The 20,961-nt window shown below is 47.5% G+C and overlaps 1 protein-coding gene across 1 annotated transcript; it reads left to right on the top strand.

The window, feature by feature from the left end:
• Positions 1-535: 535 nt before the first annotated feature.
• On the top strand, positions 536-15,711 carry dact1 (dishevelled-binding antagonist of beta-catenin 1). The gene is made up of 5 exons (XM_028982165.1): positions 536-712; positions 9,630-9,997; positions 11,367-11,496; positions 12,134-12,289; positions 13,148-15,711. The coding sequence occupies exons 2-5, from the start codon at positions 9,713-9,715 to the stop codon at positions 15,043-15,045; spliced, it is 2,469 nt and encodes an 822-aa protein (XP_028837998.1). The 5' UTR covers positions 536-712; positions 9,630-9,712; the 3' UTR covers positions 15,046-15,711.
• The last annotated feature ends 5,250 nt before the right edge of the window (positions 15,712-20,961 follow it).

The following is a 20,961-nucleotide window of genomic DNA, read 5'->3' as shown; positions in this document are numbered from 1 at the left end:
TGTGGAGTTTGCATGCTCTCCCTGTGTTCTCCACCAACTGGTGACTCTTAAGTTGTCCATACGTGTGAGTGTGTGTGTGTGTCCACCCCATCGCCCAGTGTCCTGGGATGTCCAGCAACTGTGACCGTGATCAGGAATGAGCCGTTATGGAAAGTGAGTGAGTGAGTGAGTGAGTGAGTGAGTTATTATTACTGAGTGTGGCCAAGCCGAGAGCAGAATTCCAGTCGGTGACTGTGGTGAAATTCAGCTGCTGTTCGTGGAGCCCACAGCCAGGATTCAGCGCCGCCCCGCCTTCTCCAGGCCTGGCTGTTTAAAACAGTGTTAATGTCAAATGTGTGGTGCTCTCTAGGCAGAGCTGAAATGTTTGCTTTTCTCCTCATCTCTAATACCCCCCTCCTCCTGTCTCTCTCTCTCTCTCTCTCTCTCTCACTCACACACACTTATTCCCTCCGAGAACAAAGCCCTATTCTTTAGCTATTCTGGTAGTTTATTAATACTTAAAGCCATTGCAAAGAGCAGAGCCTGTAAAACCTTTATACTGCGTGTAACAGTTGCGTTACCGCATCCAGAGCTGTGGAAATCCAGGCTTCAGAAATTGGGTGGCTTACTTATTTATTATGAATATGAAAGCGGTGGCCACTTATGAAATATTGGTTGTGGACGTTGTGCAACATCCCTGCAGAGGTTCTGCTCCTGCTTGCTCCAGCATTTCGTGAGTAAATTATGTGGCATTTTCGATAACACCGATAACTTCTTGTCAGTTTTGTCTTTTTCACATTAAATTCACAGTGAACATTCACGTCAGCAGAGCCCTCCTCACAAGAGGCACGAGTTTTTTTTTCCTTTATGACATGCACATATATTTCAGAGGAGATAACCTTCTGATATTAGATCATTTCCTAACCCGGGGATATTAAATGTGTTGACTGGTGGACATGAATAAGGGAGGTATGGGTTGGTGGCCACGTCGGCCCACTGAAGTGGTTAGACGGGAGCTGGGGGGGCTGAACCGTCACAGGCTGTTATTTCAGCAGACTTTTCAACAGGCTAAGCCTTAATGACGGCCATTCCTCCGTCTCACTTTCGAGCTCGTCGTCATTGCTGGTGCAGATGCTGTGTGATGGCCATGGTGTTTTTGGTGCGACGCTGATATTTAATTAGTGTGATTAAGGCAAGCGGCCCGGAGTGAGAAAGAAAAATGGCCTTCAGTGGATTTGACGCTAAACTGTTTGAGGAGAACGTTAGACTGGGTAAACAGTGGTCTGGCGCGTTGAGCGAGTGCTACGGTTTCAGATGATTGCAACACTTGGTAATTGTATGAATGTAATGCCGAAACTCTTTGGCCACTTTTGTTCATTTGAGCCTCATGGAAAGAGTCATGGAAAATCAACAATTCAGTTTAATGTTCTGAACAGTATCACAGAAGATTTATTATTATTATATTATGATGTATTTATTATTTTTCTGTATTAAACATGCTTTTACGGATTAAATGTATTGCTTTTAACATCAAACTGAAAGAAGGAAATACATATTTAGGCATACACATGCTTGCGAGGCTTTGGTACTAAGATGGAGCCATTTTGTGGAATCCAGCACAAAAAAAAGTAAAAAAAATTTTTTTTTTTTTTTTTTTTTTTAAAACCTTAATGACGGCTTTGTTCACTATTGAGATCCACTTCATGAGATGCTCAGTGTTCAGCATAAACCCTCAGCACCCTCTCCATTAAATGAAAAAATGCAAGAACCAAAAATGAGTAGGTGCGTCAGAACTATTGGTGACTTGATGTGTCACCTACTTGAAAACCAATTGTTGAATGTCTTCACGTGACATGCATGAAATTTGCCATCTGACATCACAGTTATTTTCCTCGTTTTGGATCATCTGAAATCTGAAAACTGTCTGCTCCATTGAAACCACTTACAATACATAATCATGATACATGATACTAGAGGAGATCATTTAGCCCTCCTACTGTATCTCATGCATTTTGCAGAGGAAGTTTAACTGAACTGCAAAATGTTCCATTACCAGCTCACACACTTGATAAACTGAAGATATAATTTTGACAAATTAGGACACTTTATGGTTGTCTCTTTTATGCTGCCACATTATGGACTGTAACTTTCTTGCAATTTTGAGGTGAATGAGAGCTAAAATGCAGCCCAATTCCCATGTCCGTAAAACTCTCATCTCGTCTGCTTGGTAAATCTGCAGTCAGCCTGGATGGTGTGTTAGTAACACCTGTATTGCTGCCGGTTGGGAACCTGCTGCCTGTGGGCAGGATGAGAATGGCCGGCCAGGTCCCCGCTGTTCTCGCTGCCGAGTTCTCATCCAGCACTTACACACACACGTGAATCTCATGCAGCGCATGCTGGGTGTGTATGTGCATAATCTGGTGAATGAATATTTTCTGCATGAGTGTGCATGAACTGCAAATCTTTCTGAATACGTATGTGTGCATCTGCACCTTTGCTGAATTGTTGGCACCCTTGCTGTCGGCAGAAAGCGAGCATGTTTTAATTACCCTAATCACGAGCATGAATAACTCGGACATCAGGGGTGGGCAGGCTGCAATGGACCGGGTGGGGAGGCCGGTAAGGTGTTTCCATGGCAACAGCTTCCCGGCTTCACCTTGTGGTGGAAAGTGTGCTTGCAGGATTAGAAATGTTGAACACAGCTTTATTTGAACGCAGTGGCGCTGGAAATGTGCTCCGGGCTGCTCAGAAGCTCAGAAGCTAAACAGCTAATGGACTGTATGGAATGTGTGTTAGTTCATGGTCAAGAAGACGCTTGAGGTGCCAGCTAGACATACTAACAATCAGCAACCGATCTCATTCTCATGGGTGACTTGTTCACATGAAAACTATAATGACGCGGAAACACTGAACAATGAACAGTGACACTGTAGGCTCTCTCTACAACAGAATATCAGATGCTCAAAAAAGATGCTCAAAGGGGGTGTTTGTCCAGTCTGTGTTGTTTTGTATGTTGAGGTAATGGTTGGCAGGAGCACGGGTATAGGATTTAACCTAAAGCCATCATTAAATCCATACACTGTATTCATTTTTTGGATTCTCTCTGCTCTTAAAGCAATTGCATCTTTGAGTATGTGTATGTGTGTGTTACGGTATTGTAATTCCAGTTTAATCAATGGGCTCGTACGTTATGCACACGTAAATGTGCAAATGCATGCATTTGTGAGATATTTTCACATGTTCACATGTACATGTCCTCCTCCAGCATAGTAATGAGCGACAGACTGCTGTACCGACACGCTAATGCTAACGCTGCTATCCTACCTTCTGCTGCATATTGTGAAGGTTTGTTGACCACAAATCATGGCAGTTTGCATCCTTTCAATATTTCATGATTGTGTGATATGTGTGGTCATTATTCTGCTGCCCTAACTGATCATGTAGAAGCTGCTCCTTGGTCCATTGGTGAGGCCACAATTTCATTGTGTGAGTGTGTGTGTGTGTGTGTGTGTGTGTGAGTGTCTTGGTGTCCAGGATTGACCACCACTGAAGGGGCCTTTGAGAGCTCAACGTGGGCCCTAGGGTAAGTGGCATTGTGCAGGAGCACATTACCCAACCATTAATACTCTTAATGGTGCTGAGGGTGACAGAGAGGAGGTGTGTGTGTACTTGAGCATCCATTCAGGTATTGACAGTAATATATAATAACATTTGGTAGTCATATACAATTGTTAGTCCTCAACAAATATTTTCATCTGTGAAATTCTTTGCATCACATTATAATCAGACTGGGCAGCGTGTTCCGACTTTCTGCCCGTTTCTTCCGGGTCTTTGAATCCAGTGTGCCAGCGTGGATTCTGCGTTTGTTTGTGGTGGTCATGTGACCTTCTCTGCCATGCAGTGACCTCGTTCTCACCCGCTCCATTCAGCTCACAGTGTCAGCGGAAGGTCACGCCATTGTACGCCCATTCATCACTGTGCCTGTCTGACCCTCCAAACATGGCTGCCATGCATACTTCAACAGTCTAACACTTGATTGTTCTAATCTAATGCCGGGTTGTAAATCTGTGTGAGCGTGGTGTAATAAGTACTGTAGGTATGCGTTGCTACATACTCATTTCTGTGTGATTATCTCATGTCGCGTTAGAAGAATGTGACTTACTTCTACTTCAGTGAGAAACTGTGGTGCAAAAAGATGTATATGATGGCTGAATGTAATTAATAGCAGCAGTTTTGTGCAATGTGCACTGCTTTTCGGTGTTTTGGCCATTATTACATTTTCGATTTTCTTAGTGCCTGCGGGCACTATGTAGAACTTCATTAGCATATCAAAGAACCAACAAGGGCCGTCACACTTCTGACAGAGTGATTCGTCCCGCGATCACAAGGAGGTCGCCGATCTCTGCCTACTCCGTGCCCCCATTGTGTAAATGGCTCATTTTAAAAGCAGAACACACACTGCCAAGGTGAACTTGCCGCGGGTCGCCGGGTCCTCTGCTCCCAGTTTCAGCCCAGGCGGCTTGGGGAAAAGTTATTAATTGTTGGGGAAGACCGGTGGTCCTTGGAATATAAATCACCTTGGTCTTCTTCCATCACTGCGGGAAAGTAAGGCTTTGCGCTCAATTAAGAGGCCAGGACAGGAAACAGAAACAGGATCAGGAAACGGGCAGGCGGCCTGGGAGATGCACGGTCCATAATGGGTTTTTACAGGGCGCATTAAAATATTGATATGAATTTTATTACGTATGTTGCCCGGCACCTCGCTGAACGTGAAGATTTGGGGCTTTACAACGAGACGCGCTCTCTGCCGTTGGAGGAATGTGGGACCGGCTTGTTTTGTATGCAGCTCATAACTCTGCGTGCCTTTTTAAATGCAGCCAATGCAGATGTGTTTATTCAGAAAACATTTCCTTCCACTCGCGCTCTTTGTCTTGATGAATGCCTGGTTCTGCACACGAACTCCAGACACACATACAGAGCTTTTACGTGGGAAAGTGTGTGTGTGTGTGTGTGTGTGCGCGAGCCTCCATAAACACATTTTTTTTAAAGCTGGTCAATAGCCTTTAATGCAAAATATTGCCTTCAGTGTCCCCTGACAATGCGGAGCGGAGCCGGGCGAAGCTCTAACTATCGAACTCGCGGTGGGAGAGGCCCTGAAAGGGCTTTCACACAAAAATCCACCAATGCTCTGTCCTTGAGCTCTCTGTGAATAGGCTTCACTTAATAACAGACATTTTTCTCAAACTGGTTGAAAATCTGCAGCACAGACAATATATAGCTTGAACAAACAGTATACGATATTAAATTGTCACTTTCTAAAGGAACTAAAGTCGACTTAAAAAAAACCCCAACATATTACAGACCTTTTCTATAGTGGCTACTGTGTGGCCCAGACAGCCAGTCATTTCGCTGTCAGCGATCATTATGTACAGTGGAGGTTCATTAGCCTTGACGGCACAAAAACAAAATCGCATCTTGTACGGCGATGTGGGCAGACCACGCCGTGACGCGCGTCCCCACATCAAGAAGGGACAGAGGCTGGCTCCCCCCCCTTCATTCAACTTCAGCCTCCGGGTTCCTTCATGTCCGTGGTTTTGGAGATAGTCGCCAGCCATCATCCAGGAGGAAATGAGTTAAAAGAGGTAATGGCTGTGGATTAGGAGCCATTTTTTCGGCCGTTGGTTTGAAGCGTCCGAGCTTTCCGAGAGGCCCCATGGAAAGTTTCTTTGCTCGCCGACGCAAGACGAGTTACACAATCACTCCTAATATTGTGGAGCATCGAGGTCAGGCGCCGGCGGTTCGCAGCCGATTAACCGAGCCCCAGGTGCGCCGTAAGAAATGGGCGAGGGGGTTGCAGCAATAACAAGCCTCACCAGTAAGCCCTCCAGAGGCGGCTTGCTCAATTCGTACCAGCGCTTTGATGCCTGTCGAACGAATTAATTTATTCTCTTATGTTTCCGCCAAGGCTACATAATGTCTGGCTGTTCTTGTTAAATGGGGCTTGCAAAATTCATGATGCTATTACCGTAAGTTATCGGATTAGCGAGGAGCCCAGCCCTTTGGTTCGACGGTGCGTGGGGTGTGGAGAGATTGTGTCAGACTGTCTGGATGGGGCCTGCAAGCGAAGGATCTTCGAGGGTTTAGTCTTTGTTTGCTGCCTGTGGCCGGTTGTCGGTCCCTGTCACTGCAACGTTTCCTCTGGCAGTCCATCCTGGCCCACGTTCTCCTGAGGCCCTATTACTGCGGTTCAAACGGGTTCACCTCCTTTTGATCCGATTACTCTGTTTTATATACATCGGGTCACTTCCTGTCTCCCATGTCTCACCACTTCAGCCCTTAGGGCAGGGAAGAGTCATGGTCCCCGACGAATTATGGCTCCTGTCAGGCCCCCCGGATCGGGCCCCCAAATCGAATCTCCTTCCACTCTGCCCTCCCCTGCCTTCTGCCGCCTTTTCATTCGCCGACCGTCGCACAGGAAGGTATCGTTTCAGCGGGAGATGTTTGCGAAGGGGCACATCACAAACATCTGTTCCTCATAGAGGCCTTCACAGATCCCCTTTCCTAAAGCCCTGTCATGTTTAGAGAGAGAGATTAGCTTTGTGTTGACCTAATAATCTCTTCCTACTTCCTAACCCCCCATACACACACACACACACACACACACACACACACACACACGCGTCTTTGCAGGAAATCAAACACTATATGATGATCCCAGCACAGACACTGTGCTTTTAATTAGCGCTGGAACTGGCCTGTCCTGTTCCTCACAAGCGAGTCAATTCATCACCAATTCAAATTATTCCCAAGCCAGCGGCTATTCCTACAGATCCTTTTATTGAGCATATTATTCCGTACGTCACTTCGCCGTCGCAATAGGAAAAATGAGACTGGATTTCATCATCATTTACTTTATCATTTGCTTTTGACCACAGGGTGGTAGTAGCCTAGTGGGTAACACACTTGCATATTAACCAGAAGACCCAGGTTCAAATCCCACTTACTACCAATGTGTCTCTGAGCAAGACACTTAACCCTGAGTGTCTCCAGGGGGGACTGTCCCTGTAACTACTGATTGTAAGTCGCTGTGGATAAGGGTGTCTGATAAATGCTGTAAATGTAAATGACTCCGCCTCTCATTATCATAGAAATTAAATGCGGCTTCATTTTTCCCAAATGTGCTTCAGATCCACACCAGTGTCTCCTGTGTATGTTCAGTAGCTGTACATTTACATTTACTACTGAAAATACCATACTACTCTGTGCTCTGTGCTCTTATCATTTAAAAAAGACTTCTTTGTCACTCGAGTGCATATAAAAGATTATGTCATCAGATCGCATTTTAATAAACATTAACTCACCATAAATTCAAAAGCCTTGCTGATGACTGAGTATGGATCCCATAAAGAACTGTTTTTTGGATTATCCTTCACAGTTATTGTGGGATAATTTTGTATGATTCACTATTACAGACAATTCATTATTATATGAAGTAAGTCATATGGTAATCTTCATGAATGCTTTTATAAATGCTTTCCAAATCTTTAAATATTAGCCTAATTTCATCAGCTTTTGACTCAGTGCTGCACCAATGTTATATTGGTTTTCGTCCACATCGTTTAGAAATAACTGTCCACAAGCAGAATGTAATTTCCCATGCACACAATTCTGCTCTTTCCATTCTTTCAGAATCATTTGATCAGTTTTGCAGCAGGGAACGATTTGCCTCAAACAAATGCGGTATCTGTTTTGACTTTTTCTGGCAGCCGAGTCGGCCTAATGAATTGGTTGAAATATGTAACTCTTTAAGCCCTCAATGCAGCGTGTGTTCGCAGGAATGGGGCAGCTGTGCACTCCTGAACGTGTGCCAAGCACTGCTGGAAAATGAGACAAAATGTTGAAGCGCAGATGTGACTGGCCATACGTGTGAAATGTCACTGTGACATGACTTAATATGCAATTAGTATGCAGCGTTTTACAAGTTAATTGTGCGTGTATGTGTGAGTGTTTTTTTAAGAGAATTCCACAGTGTCGTTTTTTCTAGGTTTCCCTGGCTGAACGCTGGAATACACAGTATGAGATTACGTCTGTGTTTGTACTACATTTTCTTTGTCTACCTGCCCGTTCTGTGATTAATCTGTTTAACAAAGCGCCTCTTGTGACGCAGACGGAATGTCACTTTGGGCCAGAAGAGGGCGCTACCACCCGCAGCTCATCAACTGAATCAGAATAAAGTGCCAGGCATGCCCTGGCAATATCGCTGCAATTAATAAGGGTTTATAATGGGGTTACAGCATGATGAAATGGCAGTAGCATTTTTAAGAATATCAAATTGACATTATATTAGTCATTTTGAAAAGCGTGGAGATTTAATGTTTGTATTGTGCTGATGTCATGTGTGTGAATGTGTTGCTGTGATATAGAGTGATTAGTCTGACTGGTGAAAGTTGGGTGGGCGTTAGGACCCTAGGACTGTGGAGCTGCTGGCAGGTCTGACTGGTGATAGTTGGGCGGGCGTTAGGACCTGAGGCCTGTGGTGCTACTGACTGGTCTCACTGGTAATAGTTAGGCGGGCGTTAGGACCCTGGGTCTGTGGTGCTGCTGAATGTTCTGACATAGGTAGGTGGGCGTTAGGACCCTGGGTTTGTGGTGCTACTGACTGGTCTCACTAGGTAATAGTTAGGCGGGCGTTAGGACCCGGGGCCTGTGGTGCTACTGACTGGTCTCACTAGGTAATAGTTAGGCGGGCGTTAGGACCCGGGGCCTGTGGTGCTACTGACTGGTCTCACTGGTAATAGTTAGGCGGGCGTTAGGACCCGGGGCCTGTGGTGCTACTGACTGGTCTCACTGGAAATAGTTAGGCGGGCGTTAGGACCCGGGGCCTGTGGTGCTACTGACTGGTCTCACTGGTAATAGTTAGGTGGGCGTTAGGACCCTGGGTCTGTGGTGCTGCTGAATGTTCTGACATAGGTAGGTGGGCGTTAGGACCCTGGGTCTGTGGTGCTACTGACTGGTCTCACTGGTAATAGTTAGGCGGGCGTTAGGACCCGGGGCCTGTGGTGCTACTGACTGGTCTCACTGGAAATAGTTAGGCGGGCGTTAGGACCCGGGGCCTGTGGTGCTACTGACTGGTCTCACTGGTAATAGTTAGGTGGGCGTTAGGACCCTGGGTCTGTGGTGCTGCTGAATGTTCTGACATAGGTAGGTGGGCGTTAGGACCCTGGGTCTGTGGTGCTACTGACTGGTCTCACTAGGTAATAGTTAGGCGGGCGTTAGGACCCGGGGCCTGTGGTGCTACTGACTGGTCTCACTAGGTAATAGTTAGGCGGGCGTTAGGACCCGGGGCCTGTGGTGCTACTGACTGGTCTCACTAGGTAATAGTTAGGCGGGCGTTAGGACCCGGGGCCTGTGGTGCTACTGACTGGTCTCACTGGTAATAGTGCGGCGGGCGTTAGGACCCGGGGCCTGTGGTGCGGCTGGCGGGTCCCACCAGGAGGGGGTTTGGCTGCGCGCTGCGCTCCCTCCCTCACTCAGAAGCGAGAATCCTCAGAAGATGTGACATCGGAGCTTCTCCCACGATTTAAACTTTATTTGTGGGATTCTGGATATTCAGGGTCGTCTTGTTGTTGTTTTTTTTTTATTCACTGCAGCCCAGCGTCTGTGGACAGTTTTGCTTTGGCCGGACGTCCGGACGCATTAAGTCCCATGGATAAAGAGCAGTAGAGCGGGCGGCATGAAGCAGACGCTGGCGCTGGTGGAGATGCTGAGCTCCAGGGAGTGCGCCCTGACGCGGGACAGGGCGGACGGCGGGGAGGCGGACCGGCTCCGGACCCGGGAGCGGCTGGAAGCCACGCTGGCGGGTCTCGGCGAGCTGGAGTACCTGAGGCAGCGGCAGGAGCTGCTGGTCCGCGGCGCCCTGAGCGCGTCCGCCGAGGAGAGGAGCGCCGCGGAGGAGAGTTACTTAAACACCGAGGAGAAGCTGCTGGAGGAGAACATTTTACTGCTCAGAAAGCAACTGGTAAGTGGGGTGGAGGCTGTGAAAAGTTCACGTTCTGCCGCTGAAATCCACAAACTTGTTGTAGTCTGAAACAGCACCATCACAATGCGGCTTTTAATATTTTAATAAACAGTCGAAATCGTTCTTGGGATAAATTGGAGAATTTCCACGCCACGTGTTGGAATTGCCTTTAATTGGTTAATTGGCGACATAAATCACGGGCGTCTCGGGAGGACGCATGAACCCGCTGAATCCAGTCTAACCCCGTTTTAACCCCGTTTTAACCCCGTTTCAACCCCGTTTTAACCCCGTTTTAACCCCGTTTCAACCCCGTTTCGGAGGATTTCCTTCTCGGGGGTCCTTTATTCGGCTGAAACGGACCTGGCGTGGGTTTGGAGGACATCGCCTGCACAGGCCATTGTTCCCGGTACAAAATTTGGTGCAAATCGTGCACTTTAAATATTTAACCCAAAAACACAAATTACATGTTTTTATTTATTTATTTAAATAATCAGATGAAGTGGTGGGAATTTAGTTTTCCTTGGATGCCCTTATAACAGTTTCTGATAATTTCATGTTCTGACCCAAGTTCTCCCGGGAGGGTTGGAAAAAGGTTCCCCCGACGGAGGTGTGTGTTTTGTGTCCGAATGCGAGGCCTTAAAACAGCTTTCCACTAAACTCTTAATCCCAGCCTGGAGCTGTCAGCAGGACCTGTGTGGCAAATCTGACGTGGTTTCAAAATAACTCCCCGGCCCTCTCCGCAACTGGTACTGTGTGTAAAAATGGTCTCCACGGCTCGAGCATGCTGCGAGCCCAGAGCACATTAATCACCAGACTGCCTCCTGTCAGGAGCACTTTCCCCCCCCCCCTTCTTCTTCTTCTTATAGCCAGAAGAATCTGCCTCGCATTGCTCGCTGTGCGTGGGGGATCATTCGCATGGGGTCCAGGCCTTTCTGCCTTACTTAAAATTAGATGCACCACTCGATCTGGGCGTCGTCAGATGTTGTGCCGTTCCACATTACATGTGTGGGGAGGGGGGCCGTGGTTCCACCAGGCAGCCCTTCCAAACCAGTCCATTATTCGAAATCTAGTGCGGCTTCATTAGCATAACCTGGCCATTAGTAATGCACACAGCCTGAATTTGAATTTGGGATTAATGGAAACTTTGCAGATGTCTTTGCAGATGTTAATGAAATGAAACTGACCCCACCCCACCCCCCCACACACACAATACTGTACAATTTCTGCTTTGTTTTTATATATATATATATATATATATATATATATATATATATATATATATATATATATATATATATATATATATATATATATATATGAAATTACTCTCTCTCTCATATATATATAACATTTATTACTTCCCTTGTAGAACTGCTTGAGGAGAAGAGACGCCGGTTTGATCAGTCAGCTACAAGAGCTGGACAGACAAATTAGCGACCTCCGACTGGACACGGAAACGTCCCACGAGCACGTGGAAACCGACAGCCGGCCCAGCTCAGGTTGGTGGTTTTTTTTTTTTTTTTTTGTTTTGTTTTTTTTTCCTCACTTAATTTAAATATCAGTCAGCAACGAGCAACAAATAGCACACGCTAGAAGTAAAACGGAGTATGAAACAGCTGCGGCCCGGAGTGGTAAAATTCCTGCCCGTGTGCACGCCGCGCATTCGCACTCATTATCTCAGCTGGACGTTGCTTACCCGCTCGGCTGGAGCAGTCATTTGGTAATTCGAACAGTCTGAGCTCGGAGCTTTGGACAAGCCGCCCCTTCCCCTGGTGACTTGTATACATTCCAAATACAAGAGGTCATTCCGAAAGGATAACACACGGCATCTGACCGCATTCTTCTGCTCTGTGCAGGAGTGATGGCATGCCCTCTGTGCTCCTATATTCTTCATTCTTTTACAAACGAAGAAGTGACGAAAAGAGTAAAAAAAAGTGTTTTCACAGGTTTTTCACGTGTATGTTTATGCCGCAAAGAATTACAGTGTAGTTATTTTGTAATGATAATGATGTGATTTCAGTAATTGAATATGTTAATCACCCTTTTTGGAACCCAACTGTGCGATCACATGCAAAATCAATGTAATAAAATGTTCCCGTCTTCCCCACCTACCCTGAAACCAACCCCCTCCTCCAGGCTTTTACGAGCTGAGTGATGGTGTGTCGGGGTCCCTCTCCAACTCGTCCAACTCGGTGTTCAGCGAGTGTTTGTCCAGCTGTCCCTCCAGCACCTGCTTCTGCAGTCCCCTCGACACATCGCTGTGTGCCTCGGAGATCCAGCCCAAGTCTGCAGGTGAGAGAGGGGGAGAGTCGGCCTGGGCTTTGAACAGGGTGGGACGTGTGGGTGCCATGGGGGGTCGAATTTCTTCCTTGTCCCATATATTTGGAAGGTCTTTGGTGACAGAGTTCGGGGAAACGAAAAAGAAACAACTTGTCGTCTGTGTAAACAGCAGCCGCTCTCTCTTTCCATAAAGAGGTAGAAGCGGATCACTCGCCCACACCAGACACCTTCGTATGAACAACATCCAAGTAACCGTAGCTCACGTGGTAGCCGCTCGGCCTTTCCCTTTGAAGGGTGTTTGTGCTGACGGAGAGTGTTTTTTTTTTTTTTTTTTTACACCACGTTGGGGCTGGGATGCAAATAGTCGGGAAAGACATGTGATGAGCCGACGTTGGCAGCCAGAGTGGTTTCGCAGCTTTGCAGACGCCTCTGTCAGACACACCTATAATGAGATGAAAACCAAAAAGCCCATTAGCACAACAGTCGCCGCCGAATGTCTACCCCATACAGCAAGATGTAGCTTATAGTAGTTTAAATAATCAACTTTACTACCGTGGGTAACAATTACACATTCTGCAAGCCCTGCACGGTTTTAAGTGGTTTCAAAAGAGAGAGAGAGAGAGAGAGAGAGAGAGCCCTTGCTGGATCATTGGTTCATTTGATTGCATTCTCATTTGCTGAAATCTCAGAAGATTGACGTAATATTTGTGCGACTTCTTTGTGATGTGTGTTGCACCATTAAGGTAAAACACATTAGGGAACTCCAAGATTTCCAAGGAAAGTTTGCCTAAACTCTGCAACTCCATGATTTTCATATGCAGTCGTCTTTCACCTTTATTCAGACCCTCTTCCTGTTTCCTCTTTCTGCAGACGAGGGAGGCTGTGCTGATTGTGAGGGTCGTTGTGAGGATCAGAACTCCGGAACCGTCCGCAGGTCCCTTTCAGCTCCCTATTCACCATCCCTGGATAGCTCCTTGAGTGACGTCCAGTCCAAGTACCACTGTGACCTGATTGCCAAGAACGGCAATGACATCTACCGCTACCCCAGCCCTCTTCATGCAGTGGCAGTTCAGAGCCCCATATTTTTCCAGTCTCTGACCAACCAGCTCAAAGATGATGGAGGTCTTTCCAAGTCAGGAGATGCCTCAGGGGATGGGCAAAAATCTGAGCAGCCTCTGGTATCCCAAGGCAGCCACCTCAACTCCAACAAAAAACTGGACAGCTACATATATGGGCTTATCCAGAGGAGGACCCAGCCCATGAGGACCAATAAACCTCGGACAAGCATCAACACCGACCCATCCAAGAGCATCCTAAGGCAGGCGAGCCTCTGTGTGCGACAGGCAGCAAACACCGTTCCGAACCCAAGCTGGAACCCCGACCTCAAACCCAGTTGGCAGACTTTCTTACAGAATGGGACTCTGGGGACAGCTGACACCAGCATGGCATCCCCACAGAAACAGTGGTCAGTGGAGACGAAGGGCGAGGCCATGGAAAACGTGACCTCCTATCCTTTGGCGCAGCCTCAAAATGGATTCTTGATCAGCCAGGACGTGAACAGCAACAGCCTGTTGAAGAAGAAGAACACAGTGGCCGGTAAATGTCAGACGTTAAAGGCCGCGTCTCACGAGCCCGGCAGCCCTAATATGGTCTCTTCTCCCAAACGCACAAAGCATCCTTACTTTCCTACCGTGGAGGACAACAAATCGTCATCACATCTCACTAAAGCAGCCACACCAAAGAAGAGTCCCAAATGTGTCCCTCCTGCTACTGCTCTAGCTTCTGGTAAAGAGGAGCGGTCTACATTGGAACAGATGAGCCTCGGCTCGTCTTCACAGAGCCAAGATGAAGGAGGCAATCTGGTCAGTGCCCAGTACATCCCTGCTCACAAGCAATCGCTTAAGCTTCGCAAAGGTGGCAACAAGCACATTAAGATCATTAAGGTCAAAAACAGCAACGGGGCAGCTAAACCCGCTCAGTCCCACACAGAGCCGGTTTCAGAGGTGGATGCGGTTCACCCTCACACACACCGGGAACGTCATCGGTCCGGAACCAAGAAGTCCCGCTACCCAGAAGACTCGCATGCGTCCCATTCGCACAGATCCTCGAAGAAATCGTCCTCCAGGACAAAGAGGATCCCCCCATCAATTCCAGAAGGGCAAATCCTGGAGAAGCCCGTGCCCTCCGCACACAGATCCATCACTCCTAGGCATCATGGGCACCATGGACGCGAGGCAGTGGTAATCGCCAAGCCCAAGTACAAGCGCAGTGACTACCGCCGCCTCCGATCCATTCCAGAAGTGTCGTATGAAGAGGCCTTCAAGAGGGCTCATCGGAGACAGAAGAGGGAGTTTCTCAACCGAACGGCAAACATGTACCTCCCGTCCAACGTCCAGTTCACCAGCCCCTACGCCTACGTCGGCAGCGACTCCGAGTATTCGGCCGAGTGCGCCTCCCTGTTCCACTCCACCATCATGGACACCAGCGAGGACGAGCGCAGCAACTACACCACCAACCGCTTCGGCGACAGCGAGTCCAGCTGCAGCGAGGCGGACTTCGCCGGGGAGAGTACCACCACGAGCGACTCGGAGGAGAGCGGCCGAGGCAAGTGGTCCCAGTTCAGGCAAGGGCCCTCGGCGTCTCATATCCCACAGGAAATGACTTCTGCCCAAGCCAAGGCTTTTGTCAAGATCAAGGCGTCCCACAACCTGAAGAAGAAGATCCTGCGCTTCCGCTCCGGCTCCTTAAAACTCATGACCACTGTGTGATGGAGGGACGTCTGGGGGAACAACAAGGACGCTTCACGAGGGATGTTTGCAATGATTCAGCCAATCTAATTGGTCTTCTTTTTCTCTCCCACTGTCCCAACCCAACCAAGTGCCTTGGCGTTTTTCAGCGGAACTGCTTGAATGTGTGGTTTTAAACACACCTTTTCCTGGGAGCCTTTGGTCCAGCGGACTCCCTCTCCCTGCACTTTTTGACAATTTTTTTTTTTTTTGACAATTATCAAGAACAAATGAGTGACTGAATCCGAGGATTGGAGTAGCCCCATTTGTTTTGTAGCCTTTGTGTATTTATTGTGGAATTTGCTTAGCAAGAAATGTTAATGCATACAACGGACTTTCAAGAAAATTAGATATATTTAAATTTAATATATTTGGTTGGTCGAGGAGGAAAACGACATTGGAAGCAGAGCATAGAAGATCACCATAGACTGAGTCTCTTCTGAGGAACACGTAAGGGGGTCAGCTTACCTGCTGATAACATGGGGCGTTTGTTATATGCACAAACAAACTGTATGCATGAGCAACTGCTTTACATTTTTGTTGTTGAGGCCGATTAGCTGTACATTGCCATTGCTGTAAATAGAAAGTGTACGTACGTTGTGTTTTATCTTTTTATGTCTTATTAAATGTCAACTTTGGGAAAACACACGCCTACATGTTATATTATTATGCTTTCTTGATTTATTTTTTATTAATCACCATTGGAGCACTGTGTTATGACTTTATCTGAATCAGAACCACTTTTATCTGGTCCCTTTCAGTGGAAGAACCGGGCTACATGTAATATGATAATGTGGTAAAATTGCTTCGTCATCATGTGAATTGTGGAGTTGATTTTTAATTCATTCCCAAAAGATGCAATTATTTCTGTGCATTTTAAATGCCTGTTTTTCCCCACGGGTTTCTCCCAAACGTAAGTACGCCTCCCTCTGCCCACCCCAGGTCATCCAGAAAGCAGACCGCCGGCAGATATGATTGTGAGGAAGACACATCTGCTCAGACTTGCGCCCACGCACTGACGCACACACGTTTTTCCCGGCAGGGTCTTCAGTATGCAGCTCACAATTGATATTTGCCTGCGATTCTCACTCAGACGCTAAACGCAGGAAGTGTTGGAGGTGTTTACATGACGCTCTCGTTCTTGTGAACCTTGTGTTCCCAGACACACTAACCACTGCGTCCTCCAATAAACTAAATCGTCTCATGGGAGACTCTTTATTCTTGCAACTTTAGGTTGACTTGATCCAGGCAGAAAATGTCCTAAGTTAAATCTATTATAGGTTTGTCCTGTTTCTGTTTTTTGCACAACTTAATGGTAAAATGATAAAAAAAAGACCACCATTTGGATTGTATCACGAATTAATAAATGTTTGCAGTGTTTGTGTGGCCGCTGACGTGGTCAGCATGTGTGAGGCAACGCTGCTGTCCTCACGTTGCGTCATGGCCTGTTCAGCTGGCGTGAATGTGAACTTTCCACTATGAGCCAGGCTTTCCATGTCTACCCCGAAAAAATGATATCCGGGGGACAGAGCCAGGGGCCTGGAAAGAACTGGATTGACGTTTCGCTGCTTGGCATTTAGATGTTCGTAAGGCACAAGGACATACAGTCATGTGACTTAATATACTCTCTGAAATTTGTGTGAACCGTGTGAAACTTCACCACAACGGTTCACGGCGTTGAAACTGTCGATGGCGATGCTCCGCCTTCATTGTCACCATGCAACAGTGGCTCGATCAACAGTGGCTAGTGAATGGCAATAAAACAGGGCCACGGCACAAAAAAACAATAACATGCAAGCCCATGGAGGACGTTGATTCTCACGCTTGTGCACAACTGCACAACTGTGAGTTTTGTAAACATGCGTAACCAGAGTGGCTCGATTTCATGTGAAGGCAGGAATACTGTTTACAGCATGGCAGCCGCGGGTATGCAGCTTTGCATGCATCCACCCCACATTTCAACACGGTTGGCGCAGCCAGTTCACGAGGGGTTCACATGTCAACAAAGGTCTCAAATCAAAGGCGTGTTCGTCTTTGCGGCCGCCGCCATAATTGCTCTCTCGTTACTCGTCTGGAAATGTACAAAAGTAGCAACACAAGTATTTGGGTTATGCAACTGTGTTGTGAATATCAGAAGCCTGCGTGCAAACAAACATTTATTTTACATCCAGTTCACAGTCCTGCTGTCACAGGGTGCACTTCTGAATACCTCAGTAGAGTATAATCTCGTTTAGCACCTCTTTCACAGTTAGAAAAGACGATGAATACATTTTTAATCACAGATGGATGGTTTTACTTTCTATAAAATGTAGTTTATCCAGCTCACAATACATGTCCTGCGCAGGGCCTGTGCCTGGCTCGAAAGACTACAGTTTACAGTTACAGTATTTACCAGACGTCCTTATCCAGAGCGACTTACAATCAGTAGTGACAGGGACAGTCCCCCCCCGGAGCATCTTAGGGTTAAGTGTCTTGCTCAGGGACACAATGGTAATAAGTGGGATTTGAACCTGGGTCTTCTGGTTCACAGGCACGTGTGTTACCCGCTAGGCTACTACTATTTTTTAATGAGCAAGCACCGGAAAATGTAAAACATTCAACTGCAAAGCTGCCGCTGAGCAGAACCAGTGCAGCAGAGTGTTTTGTAAATGGGAGTCTGCACCTGTGTGGAGGGGTCACTCAGCAGTGGGAACTGTTGGCACTCAAGGTCACAATCCCCTCATAAAGTGATCAGGCTGAGGGTCAGGGATGGGTTGCACTCCCAGGCATCCAGCCTGTTCTGCTTTAACCACGGTCCTTCACTGCACCCATGGGCCTGGTGTTTGGACAACCGGTGACCCTTTCCTGCACGTTCCTGATTAAGAGCTGAAAATGATGAGATTAGCTGCAGTTGTTTTACCTTCAGTGCATCACAGCATTATATTTTTTTTATTTAAACCAGAGCTGAGGTCAGTGTGCTTTGTTTGTCCCCATTAAAAAACAACACACCTGATTGGTTGGTCATTGCATCTTTTTATCCAAAACCCAATACCTTGCCTAACTAACACATTGCTTCTTTCAAGACCACAATAAGCACCCATGGCATGAATAGCCTTTGCCCATATGGCTAATGAAGAGAAAGTAAACCAGAGTGTGCATTACTTAGGCTTTAGCTCAATGCTCAGTATTGATCTGAGGCTACTGGGTTTGTTTCGTGTGTGCAGGTTGGAGGACCTGCTTCAGCCGGGGGTTAGTGGAGGTTGGCGGGTGGAGCCAGCCAGCTGGCCATGTTGTAGCAGTATTGGCAGATTTAAAGCTGTTTACCTGACCTTCACCACAGGGAGGCAAATAAAACCGGTGTGACGGACTTGGTCAGCTGTCTGTCTTTTCCTTTCCTTCTTTCTTTCTTTTTTCTTCCTTTACTTTATCATCTCTATCAATGCATATGATGTTGTTCTATCGTTCCCGGTCCCCGGCACAGTCTCCCAGGACGCCACTGTAATTTTGTTAAGAGACAGTTAAGGCTCAGATGCATAATGAAAACATGCGCTCCCCACTGGCCATTGACTTTTACAACTCGGGTCGCTTTTAATGACAGCGGAGAGAGCTTTACAGCACTGACCAGACCATAAAACAAAGGCTGTAGGTTATGGCTGTCCTTAGCTGAGTGATTCCATGGGTACAGAGAGCCTAAAGTCACCCTGGCTGGCGGACTGCGCTGTTAGCCGACAAACATTTTTTGTCGTGGATTTATGAATACGTTCTTGGGAGAGTGTTTTCTCGTTGCTCTCATTACACCAGATAAAGAGGCATATCTTCTACCCAGAGGTCCAGCGTGGGGCTCGTGACTGCCCTGGCGTTGAGGGCAGAATAAATCACCGGGCGGGGTGAGGCGAGTGCTGAGAGGAGATACGGGGGGCTGCAGACAGCCCCAGCGGGGCGGCATTACGATGAGTAATGAGGGCATGATAAAAGATGACGGTCACGCCATCTTCTCCGTCTCGCTCGCACACACTCACACATACAAAAACACTCCGGCTGCGCCCAGCGGCCTGCTGAAGAGGGCGGGAAGAGGGCGGGTTTCACCTCCCTCTTCAGTCCTCAATCAGCCCTCTTCTTGTTCAAAGACATGATCCAAGATCTTCTGATTGCTCTGTGTATGTGTGTGTGTGGCACATAATTGGACGATGCTCGTAAACCCGTCTCTGATGAGACGTTTCAGAGGAAGTTTGAACAGGTCCCTTGAACATGCACTTGATTCCTCATCGTCAGGGCCCCGCCCGGCTCCACAGCCTTTCATGGCGGCTCCCCACTGGCCCGCTGTTGCCCTTTGCCAGTAATTACAGCCTCCTGCTTGTTTAACATCATTTTAAGTGCCCCCCGCCTCCTGCCCCGCACTGGGACGCAGCCAGCAGTCTGTTGAAACAGGTCACGTGATGAGAAAGAGAATCTTCATCTCTTACTCTAAGATTCACGTTTACGGCAGTTTTACGGTTCCAGCAATTCCAGTGGAAAAAACACGCTGCGTACTTATTTCTTATGATCACTGTACTGAAGTTAAAGAGAAAATGCTGAAGTAAAAATGAAGGAAATATAAATACATATAACCAATCTTCTGAAAGTGCACGTGATGGGGTAGCAGTGTAGTGTGCTGTGCCCTTGTTGAAATGACACCCACTCCTCACCTCTCACAGTTTTCAGGCATGTACTGCAACATTAACCGAGAAAGGCAAACGTCAGAATGAGTCCATGCAGCGGCCTGTCTCAGCCCCGCAGTCCCAGAGAATTCTCAGCAAGTGACAGGGGGAACAGGAGGGTGTAGAGGAAGCGACATTCACTGCAAATAAAATGCTTGTTTTGTTTAAAAGGGACGAAGAGACTAGACATGTTACCTTAGACATACAACAACAAAGTGAAGTGATTGTCACATGTGATACACAGCAGCACAGCACACGGTGCACACAGTGAAATTTGTCCTCTGCATTTAACCCATCACCCTGAGTGAGCAGTGGGCACCATGACAGGCGCCCGGGGAGCAGTGTGTGGGGACGGTGCTTTGCTCAGTGACACCTCAGTGGCACCTTGGCAGATCGGGATTCGAACCGGCAACCTTCTGATTACGGGGCTGCTTCCTTAACCGCAAGGCCACCACTGCCCCAGATGACGGGAATTTATCAGACCCTATCCTGTTACGTAACAGACCTCTGGACGACGTCTGGACCTGACTCTCGCGACATTGTCCAGAGTTGATGTGAAAAACACTCTGTCGTGGCTCTTCCCTACCGTGGCCTGTCGCCACCCTCCCAGTCTTCAAACAGGTTGTCCAGCGCCATAAAACTAATGGGAGGAAATGGAGGAGAGACGGGGAGAGTTTGTAAATCAAAACTGGGAGACCTGGCCCGGGCCGGCTGTCTGCTGGCTGCAGAGGTCCTCCCCCTCTCCTTCGACATCCTGAACACTCTTACCCTATCAGATCCTGGAGGCTGATAAAAAGCCCAGATGATCCAAAGGACCACATACTGAGAAGGGAAAATGCACCTTGTTTGATTCCTGCACCTTTTGAAGCAACGCGTCAGACTCCACCACCACATCCACCCCAGCACGGAGACGCAGTCCTGTTCGTGACAGCGCTGCGTAATTATCCTGTTTCCTCGGGCAAGCTGACTCTGCTGTCTCAGAGAAAGATCAATACAGGACCCATAATTCCCTTCGGTTATCTGGCATCTTGGGAGCCGAGGGAGGAAGTCAGACCATCGTGCTCAGACAGGTCATAATTCTGCACGACGTCTATTGCTTGTTTATTTAAATAAGCACCCTGCCTGACCTCTGTCGGGGTGGGAGGTGGGGCGTGTGGGGTAAGGAGGGTTAGCATTAGGTGATCATTGTGAAACGCATTGTCTCCTTAATAGACTTTTTTCT

This window comes from Denticeps clupeoides, chromosome 1, assembly GCF_900700375.1.
Source record: "Denticeps clupeoides chromosome 1, fDenClu1.1, whole genome shotgun sequence".
Lineage (NCBI taxonomy): Eukaryota > Metazoa > Chordata > Actinopteri > Clupeiformes > Denticipitidae > Denticeps > Denticeps clupeoides.
Note: the sequence above shows the minus strand (reverse complement) of the source record. Positions and strands in the feature narration are given on the sequence as shown.

Excerpts from the sequence above, each read along its gene's own strand:
- dact1 (XM_028982165.1), top strand. The coding sequence starts at position 9,713 with ATGAAGCAGACGCTGGCGCTGGTGGAGATGCTGAGCTCCAGGGAGTGC. Across the intron at positions 9,998-11,366 it reads TACTGCTCAGAAAGCAACTG|AACTGCTTGAGGAGAAGAGA; the intron begins GTAAGTGGGGTG and ends CTTCCCTTGTAG. Across the intron at positions 12,290-13,147 it reads GATCCAGCCCAAGTCTGCAG|ACGAGGGAGGCTGTGCTGAT; the intron begins GTGAGAGAGGGG and ends CTCTTTCTGCAG.